Source organism: Crocuta crocuta, unplaced genomic scaffold (genome assembly GCF_008692635.1).
Source record: "Crocuta crocuta isolate KB4526 unplaced genomic scaffold, BGI_CrCroc_1.0 scaffold154, whole genome shotgun sequence".
NCBI classification, from domain to species: Eukaryota; Metazoa; Chordata; class Mammalia; order Carnivora; family Hyaenidae; genus Crocuta; species Crocuta crocuta.
This window is the reverse complement of record NW_027530545.1, coordinates 13808639-13819093: the sequence shown is the minus strand read 5'-3', so window position 1 is coordinate 13819093 and position 10455 is coordinate 13808639. Positions and strand designations below refer to the sequence as shown.

The window sequence follows — 10455 nt, the reverse complement described above, 5'->3', positions numbered from 1 at the left end:
AGTAAGGGGTTTAAGATTTACAATGATGAATAATAATTCATGCCCCAGGTAATACCATATATTTCAAACTAACAAACTGGAACTGATACTAAAATTCATGGAGGGACTATGGAGCTGCCAGGGATAGAGTTGAGCTGAAGATCCTTCGGATGCTAGACATGCAAACTCACAAATAAGGTACTACCCTTTGGTAGTCAATGGATTATCTTCAAACATGTCATTTGGAAAATATGTTCAGCACAGAAAGACTCCTTCTCCTTCCTCCTGGCTACACTTGTCTTCACAATATCAGAAAAGAGATCCCATGTTGCAANAAGCACTCCAACAATGTCTCATTACCATAATATATATATATATATATATATATACATACACATATATGTATGTATCTATATATACATATATAGTCAATGTATAAAGTGGCTAAGAGCAGAGGCTTTCTGTTAGTTCCTATGGCTATTGTAACAAATTGCCACAAACTTGGTGACCACAAATCTCCAGTTTAATTATGGGAGCTATTGAAAGTACAGTTTTTGTGTTATAGCTGCAGGCATTAATAACATTCAAACTCAAGAAAAATGCCTTGAGTGTTTTGTTTTTAGTACTTTAAAGATATGGAACAATATGAAAGATTGTTTTAACATGCCTTCTATTTGGATATACATATCCCAGTAGGATTAATTTATACAGTTTAGAAACAAGTACTGCATTAACAGAATGCATACAATAATAAATTGAATAGTAAGCTATCATTTTTATATTTTTTTTCCTTTCTGCTGAGAATTATAATTCATCTTGCAATGAAAAATGGATCTTGGACAAGACACCCAAGAAGATAAAAGTGAATTTGATCTTATAAAGAATATCCATCATGTTCTTTTACATGGGATAACAATTATACCTGGCAAGAATGGGTAATTTAAATTCCCTAACCACTTAGTCTAATTTTGCCTCCCGTTGATATCTCTTTTTACTTTTTATCACAGTACCCTATTTTATTTTTTATAGCATGTATTATTATCTTGTTATTTTATGTGTTTGTTTATTATCTGCCTCCCACTATTTAGATACAAACTAAATATAAAGCTTTGTCCTGTTTACTGCAGAATCCTCATCATCTACAACAGTAACTGGCCCAGAGATGGCACTTGCTGGGTATTTATTGACTGGATGAATAAACACATCAATTAATTAATTAAAATAAATAGTATGAATTTTATACAAATTATGGCAAGAATTCTAGAGAATAAAAAACTCACAGAATGGTACAGATTTGTCTTTATGGAAGTCTATGTTTAAATAAATCATTAATATGTCTTTATTTCATAGATACTTTCAGTACTTATAGAGGCAAATATAAGTATCTCAAAGGGACAATTTTTCTTTATCTTTTTAAAAATATTTTTTAACATTTATTTATTTTTGAGAGGCAGAGAGAGACAGATCATGAGCAAGGGAAAGGCAGAGAGAGAGACACACACACAAAATTCAAAGCAGGCTCCAGGCTCTAAGCTGTCAGCACAGAGCCCAATGTGGGGCTCAAACTTACGGACCGTGAGATTATGACCTGAGCTGAAGTCAGATACTTAACTGACTGAGCCACCCAGGCACCCCTACTTTATCTTGTATTCAGCTACTGTTTTAGCCCACAAAATTTTACAGACGATAGGATACACCACATTTAGGAAGTTTTCCATAAACCTCTGAGAGGGAAATAAAAAAATCAAGGAATGAATAGAGATGGTTTTTTTGTTTGTTTGTTTTGTGTTTTTTTTTGAAATGCTGCTGTGGTTTTCTTTCTTTATAGAAAGGATCTGAGCTTACATGAAGGATGTTCAAGATATTAATGTTTTATTTACAAATAGCAAGAAAAGTACAAATATATTTGTACTTCAAACTACACAAATATATCTAAGATTCAGAACTTCTACCAAGGTTACAAAATAATTTGTCAAACCAAGCATTACCTCTCAGTCTTCAGGTTGGATGGTGGATAGTCTGGCTAAATTAGTGAAAACACATAGAATCTAATTTTTTCCAATTCTAAGAATGATGAATTGCCATTTGCCAAAGGTAAGTTCTGTTTCAGTATCTTAATCTTATATCATAATGTTTGTTAATATTCTCTTTAATGGTAAGAAAAAAATTAGTAAAAAAGTACAAAACAGTCCTTGCATAGCAATATCAAAATGTTAAAAGCGTATTTCAGGTGTGAAATCTACAACCTGTTCTCATAACTTTCATATTGCCAAAACAACACTGTACAGATGTGCCTGGAGTCAAGTGGCTATTAGAGCTGGTTTCTGTTGCTGTGGTAAAATGCAAAGCCCCACCAATGTCACTGATAAGATATTGTTATCAATGTTGAATTATTAGCTGAAACATTCAGTCACAGCACAGGAACTGACACCCTTTGAAAGGAAACCAAGACCCTTCTATGTTACATTTCAGTCCTGCTTGAAAATTTCCAGGTCAAAATCAGAGCAATCCAAATGCATCTACTTACACAGAATGTGAAAATCTATTGTCCTCCTAAAACTGTCAATTCTCTATCATCTGAAATCACATTACAAAGAAATGTAGGCAGACAGCCTCTGCCGTGTCCAATATAAGATAAAAATCTTAACTCTAATTAGTCACTCTGAAAAGCTACGGTTGCTTTATATTGCCTTAATCAGTAAACTATAAAAGAAAAAAAAAACAGGGAGATTTTTCATTTTAACAATTCATTTATCACTCATAGAAAGTGTACATTTTATCATTCAGGGTTTGATTTAAAGTGAACCTGAGTTGAATGAATAATCTCCTTATGCTGCTCTGTTCCCACTAAAAGCCAGGAGAGACCACCACTCATTACCACTCACGCTGTAAATAATTTTAATCTGTCTCTCCTCTTATTTTCTCTCCTTCCTTTCTGATTCGTTCTGCATTGCACCTCCAGATTGATTCTTCTAAAACATATTTTCATTCACGTTATTCTTTGGCTCAAAAGCCTATCCTACCTTTTAGCCCTTCAGAATTTCATCCAAGCCCCTTCACCTCACATTCCAGGTCTTTCATTTGATCACCTTCCACTTTCCACCTCTCTTCTGACCCTCTTCCCTGTGACTAAAATCTTTAGTGATCCACTTAAGTTCATCTCATTCTCTTTCTGGAGTACATGATTTTTTTTTCTTTTCAATGGAGTTCTTGGTTGTGAAATATCCTTTCCTCCATTATAATATTCTTTCTTTAAGATCTAGCACAAACCCCACCTCCTGCACAGAAAGCTCTCTAAGAATACTCACACAATGCCATCTTTCCTCCCTGTGGATTCCCACCACATACACATTCTCCATTAATCATATATTTCTTTGGGCCAGCTTTGAACTTATTAATTAAATTAAATGCTGCACGGCATTTACAATTTTTATGTGTTTATATCCTCTACAAAGGTAGATTATAAACTCCTTGAAGGCAGTGGTCACTTTTTAAAATTCTTTTTATCTTCCAAGATAGCTAGCACATTGTTCTTCAAATAATAAGGATATCATTAAAGCTCCCTAAATCAAAGACTTTTAACATATTTGAGAAGTAAGTAGAGTCTATGTGTGAAGAAACATGATTCCCGAATCATTAGTAAACATGTTTCAAGGTTTCCAGTAATCCAAGATTTGGTTTGCTTGATCTTTTTTTTTATAGTTTATTTATCTGGAGAGAGAGAGAGAGAGAGAGCGAGAGAGAGAGAGCACGTGCGTGTGCACACAAGTGGGAGTGGGGAGAGAGAAATCCCAAGTCTCACATGGGACTTGAACTCAGGAACCATGAGATCATGACCCGAACTGAATTCAGAGAGTTAAGTGACTGAACCACCCAGGCACCACACGGTTTGCTTGGTTATTAAAGCTATTTTCTACTTACACCAAAGTTATATTATTTAATTACTTGATTGATTATTTCTAAGCCATGAAATTTATAAAATATAACATTTTAAAAACAAAGTATGTACATATATGTGTGCAACTATGTGACTGCATATAAGTATCTGTAAGTAAAACTAGGTACAGAGTTTCTCTGGGAATACAGATATTTCAAGGGCATCTCTAGAGAACTCAATTTTTATGATTTATAAAGAAACAATATGCAAGAAATGCAATGACAATCGGGACATTGATAGCTTTAATGCATTTTGAATGACATGAACAATATGCTTATAAGAATCAAATATACGTCTCTAACGTCCTGCTAAATCTTATGTTCTGCCATGGAGCACTATAGACATGTAACTGTAAATCTACATTTTCTACGAAGGTGAATCAATAGCTTAATTTAATTCCTATAATGCTTAAAATGTAGTGGAGATTTCCAAGATCCATTTTATAATGAAGGTTTTAATACACTAGTACGTGGAAAACATGTGGAGATAATGTTACTGAAGAAAATTAAATGAACAGATATTTTAAAATCAATAGCAACTTAGGTTCTGGTTAAAGTGAGTTCTATGTATGTTGGATCTATCCTTTCACAGTGCTTTATGTGTGAGCAGTGATGTTAATATTACATATTGTCACTTACCATCTTTCAGGATGGTTTCTCGCTCGGTGCCATCTATCTTCTGCCGGCCAATTAGGAAACTGGTGGTGTCAGCAAAGTAGATATAATTGGTTTCTGCATGGAAATCTAAAGCACGAGGGTTTACCAGATTCTCTATGGGGATCATGTATTCATCAGCTATCTTGGTATTCAAGTCCATTCCTCTAACAATTCCTGGGCGTCCTTTCCCATAAAAGAGGAACAACTCATTCTTCGGTCCTGCAGAAGAAAGATTACAAACATAAACAACTGATGCTGCCTAATCTTCTTTACACTGCATAATGCCACTGTTTAATTAACTGGCACAATTAGTTTTTTTTAAATTCAATACCAAAAATTAAACTCTAAAATATGCCAAATGTATCTCAATGCAAGAAGGCCAGCTAATTGCATTACTTTAATTAAAACAGAAATTACTTCCATGAATGGGTTATATTTAGTTAATTATTCTTTTGTCTGTAACTGTCTGTATAGCAAAAACATGACAGATCATTGGATAACTGGTAACAGTAAAATGGACATTTATTAAAACATCCAACACATTTAATTTTACAATTCTTTACAATCCATCTAACACATTCTGTAGATACAAACTGTAGCATTCATTATGTCTGACAATGGTACAAACTTTTAGAATATTTAAAACACCCTTCCTCAGAGTCTGCATGAAAGGCTGTCAGAGGCAAACAAATAGAATCACACAGTATCACATACTTGTATGTGAATATATTACAGATGTCTAAACAAGTGATTTATTTTTTTAAGAAATGAAATAAAATGCCAGTTACAGCATCACTTTTTTCTTTACATCTTAATAAGAATGTTAGAGACTGATGTTATCTGCCAGTAACTCTGATGTACAACACAGCCCTTATCACAACAAAACAAAACAAAAACAAAAACCCCAAACAAAAAACAATTCCCCAGGTTAAAAATGCCAAAATCAGTGTAGCTTTTTCTATAGTGTGAATTGACTCCTTCAGACTTTCATATGGAAATACATGCCAGGCTTTCCAATTGCCAGAGCAATTGACTTAGTCTACATAATTTGAAGAAAATACTTTTATATAAAAGGAAAAACACATTGAGTGTTATTAATAAAACTGAAGATACAAATGACTCAGTTATCATAGGATGCCAGTACCATAAGTGAGATTCTTAGCAAAGTAAAATAAACTATAGAAAATTTGGAGAAAACAGAAAACAATGGGTATTACCCAGAAACTCAACACTCTCAAAAGAAATTATATTATCAGTTTATATATATTTTTCTCCTGTTTTCTTTAAAAGTTAGTGTTATTGAATATTAAATGTATATAAACAAATACTTGTTGCAGTTAATTAAAAAAGAAAAATAAAACAAATTGCATGTACCTTGCACAGATCTTAAAAATACTTCCGGAACACTGGAAGGGATTCATGTGCCCTAAACATTCCTTCCTCCCTTTTTCCTATTCCACTTTCATCCCAGAGACGTCCAATTCCTAATTTATTTATCATATATTTTTTTCAAGTTTTAGTCCATATGTGGTATGTATTTCCTAACAGTAGATTGATTTTTCATGTTTGAAATTCATGTGTGAATTCTTCTGTGAGTTAACTTTATTCTTATTATAGTTGTGATATTCATCTATGGTTGTTATAGACATCATTCATTTATTTCCACTGTTGTATTATACTCCTTTATGTGACTGTTTAAAAATTAATTAATTTTTCTAATGCACAATTATATATAAGAGGACATTCAATTTTATATTATGCTTTCATCATTCAAGATTAGTATCTAAATTATGGTTCATGTTGATCCATTATTTAAGCCTCATGTTCTTTCACTATGATCAGTATACTATATGATAATTTGTCAAACTATCCCCCGGGGTTGGTTTTATCTTTTCATTATTATGATACTGAGATACCCATGTTTTTTTTAACCTAGCATTTTACACATTTTTAAAGATGATCTCTAAGTATACATTTCTAGAAATGGAATTACTGGTAAAGAATATGACATCCTTGTTCCTCATTGCCCTCACAGTCTCGCTGTCCATCTATTTTCAAAAGTATCTTTTTAAAAAAATTTTCTGTTTATTTATTTTGAGAGAGAAAGCAAGTGCTGGTGGAAGAGTGGAAGACAGAGAGAAGAGGAGAGAGAGAATCCCAAGCAGCCTCCCAGCCCTCAGTGTGTAGCCTGACACAGGGCTCAGTCTCACATACCGTGAGATCATGACCTGAACAAAAGTCAAGAGTGTGATGCTCAACTGACTGAGCCCCCCAGGTGCCCCTATTATATCTTTTTAAAATAATATTGCATATTATTTAAAAGTAGTGAGTATTTATTTGAAAAGTGGCATGTCCTCCAAATTTTATATGCACTGATACTTTTGTTTTTTAAAATAGGAATATTAAAAAATAAAATAACAAAATAAAATATGAATCTTATATAATTACTTTAGCACCTCATTTTTAAATTAATGATATTTTATTGTGTCATTAAAAACTCTTCAAAACATTACTTTCAATGGCAGCAACATATTCCCTGCTGGAGAGGCAGTATGGTAAGTCAGCTTACCTATTGCTGGGTCCTTAGATAGTTTCTGAGTCTTTGTTATTATAAACACTTTTACAATGAATTGTTACAGTCAAAAGAGGGATAATTTCTTACAGGATACTATCAGTTTTATGTCTTTTGTATGTTTTGTCAAATGTCTTTCCAACAGTGACATAAATTTTCACTTTCTATTAGCAATGCGTAAGAACACTGTTTTCATCATACCAGATTTTGCTAACATTTATTTTTAATTGATGTTTTAAATGGGAATTGGTAAACCTGATACTTCATTGGTTTAATGTTTGTGTACGTGTGTGTGTGTGTGTGTGTGTGTGTGTGGGCACGCACTTTAAATAAGAGTCATCATTTTCCCCATTGTTTACTAAAGCCACTTATTTTAGTCATTCAATACCTACTTTAAAATTTCCTTTAGTGTCTTGACACTTGACACTGTCAAGATACTATAAGGAAGACAACTGAAACTACAAACTACATTTCAGAGACACTCCTATAGAAATGGGCCTGATTTTAAGTACCTGCAATCAGGTGTACTAGCTGAAGCTTAGAATATAGAAATGAGGTTGTCTTTTTCTGCTCCTGTTATTATTCATCTAAAGGAGAAACTGAATTTTTCCACATTAGTGCTCTTCCTTTGTGTATATCAAGAGGCAAGGAAGCGGGTTTTGTTTTGTTTGCCAGTAGAGAACCACCAGCTGTGATATATATCTGGAGCTAATAGTTGCGGTGCAAGTTGTAGAGATCCTGGGTCTCAGCCCAAATGGTGTGCTTTGGGACCTACCATTTGTGGCCTCCTGATACCCTAGATTCTGAGTGTGACAGGTCTCCAGTTGTAAGCCAGGGTAGTTGACGGTGGTTTTGAGGGATGTTCTGAAGACTGAGTCTAGAAGCTATTGCTTCAGGCTTTTCAATGATTGTGTTAGCACCTATTATTTTCTCCTTAAAATAGCTACAACTATCTTTGTTATATAAATGCTCCTTGATTGATACACTACACTAGGGGTGATTGAAGTTTATGCAACTGTGATCCCATGTTTTTCTCCAAACATATGTATGCATTTCTGTATGCATGCACATATGTATGTATGTATATGTATGATTGTATTTTTGCAAGACATGCCATCACTAGTGGTAATCACACTAGTTTAAAAGTTGGAACACACACACACACCCATGCACACACGCACACCTCTGCTTATCTTGAGGCTCCTGACTTTCCATTATCCAGAGGATCTCCTGAACATAAAACCCACCATTTAATACAAAGTTAGAAATATAAACAAACTACTAAGACATATATTTTATCACAGTTGAGCCTCCTGGATTGCCGATTAAAAATGTTTGTTCTAATAATTCAAACCATTTAGACTTATAACAAATTTAGTGATCCAGTTTCATAGTCTTTAGTAAGCACATGACAAGAAAGTCAAAGACATGACAGAACAGTGACCAGAGAGGGAATCCTGACAGAAATAAAAAGCCATTGCTATAACAAAATGGAGACACAACAGACACTGTAAAAAGCAGTCATCATAACTTAAAAAATTATGGTATTTGGGAGACATTTAACAGAGAACAGTCTCCACATGAACACCATTCCCACAAAGGCCGTTCTACTATATTTGCTTATGAAGAACCCAAGTAAAGACTTTAATTAATTTGGGGGCAAAAATCTAAATTTGCAAAAGTCACGCATCAAATTATTCATTATCTATTTAAATAAAGAACGATTATGTTATTCAGCATATTTCAAGAATAAAACAAAGTCTAAATGTTAGAAAGCTTTTCAATAAAATTGTTAAAGAGATTGATATTTAATTAGTATAGCTCCAGTTACCTGGAAAATTAAATAATGAAATGAATTTCACTCCCCAGTGATGCTGGATAAGGTGAAACATTGCTTTATGTGGATTTTATTGGACTAAACAAAACACCTGTAACTAGGAGCAGCTTCTTAGTTCAGATAAGAGAAAATATGGTGAACCAATGATTCGGGCTCACTAGACCAAAAACCTTCTTTAGGGAATTAAAGAAAGGATCTTCCTAAAAATCTTCCCTGAAGTATATTTCCCAGGGATTCATAAATTTAGTGACTCTATAGCCTGATTCAGATTATCATTTACATTATCACAAAAACAAAACAAAGCAAAACAAACAAACAAAAACAAAACCCCTAAATACTGAGGAAAAACAGCTGGTACATTTTGCAGGCAAATTCCACCTGTTGAGTCTTATGTTATTGCTGATGTTGACATTGCTAATTAATACTAAAGAAACCTATTCTGAAGCAGTAGCTGCTGGCAAAGTGTTTGATTTTAACAACATACTTTTGCACGACCTGCCATCACTTCCCAAGTTGAAGCCCGTCCTGCAGCGACAGGTCCGTGTTTTGTAACTGCTGCTGAGCAGACAGATGTGTGAGCATCCCCCTGGCATTCCATATGGATCCACTTCACATGCATGGCTTCTGACTACAACAAATAAAAAATAGCACACTTGAACATTTCCAAAGACAAGATAATTATGTGCATCAGTATGTCGAAACTTTTACAGTGCATGGAGAGGGAATCCTCCCCCAAATCTTTAATCCCAATGATTTATTACCATAATCAATGGCGAAAAAAAACCTAGATTAAACTTCATCAAAGAAGAGAGAGGAATTTGTCAAAGTCCTCCTAAGGTTACATTTAAAAAGAAAACAATTCTGCTTTTATATTTATTTAAACCGTTTACATGTAGGCACAATATGTAACATATGTCTGATGCATGCTTGTTATTTTTAAAAACACGTTTCTTACAAATATAAAAAGATACTATAAAAATATGCCAGGTTAGGTAATTAAGCAGAGAAAGGATTTATTTTGAAATCCATTACATAGGCACTTAATCTGGAAGAAATGTGATTCAGGAACTATCTTTATTGAGAAGTGCCGAGACAACTTTTTTTTTTTTTTCTGAGTCCACTGTGATTTTGAGAACCCTACCACAAAGTGAGTGTGTGTGTGTGTGTGTGTGTGTGTGTGTGTGTGTGTGTGAGAGAGAGAGAGAGAGAGAGAGAGAGAGAGAGACTGTAATTTCCAGAAGGAGGAGGTTACTTTGAATGTAGAGACTGAGGAACAGAAGAACATTTCATGAGTGTAGAAGTTACAAAAGGGGGAAAAATATAAAAGCACCATATGACATATGAAGAGAATGCGAAAAAGATGAGTCAAAGAAAATAAACAGTGTGGCAGGTATAACGTCAGTAAGATTTTACATACTATTGTGGTTATATTTCTTTTTGATCACACTTACCTGAGATTGTGACAAATAACATG

The 10455-nt window shown here is 33.8% G+C and overlaps 1 protein-coding gene across 1 annotated transcript in view; it reads right to left on the bottom strand.

Moving 5' to 3' along the window:
- The window catches only part of LRP1B (LDL receptor related protein 1B), a 1854983-nt gene that overhangs the window by 772030 nt on the left and 1072498 nt on the right, over positions 1–10455 (bottom strand). Inside the window, exons 10-11 of the mRNA XM_077767810.1 lie at positions 9466–9609; positions 4555–4791 (exon numbers count right to left, since the gene is read on the bottom strand). Of these exons, the coding sequence (XP_077623936.1) occupies positions 4555–4791; positions 9466–9609 (381 nt within the window). The remainder of the gene's footprint in view (positions 1–4554; positions 4792–9465; positions 9610–10455) is intronic.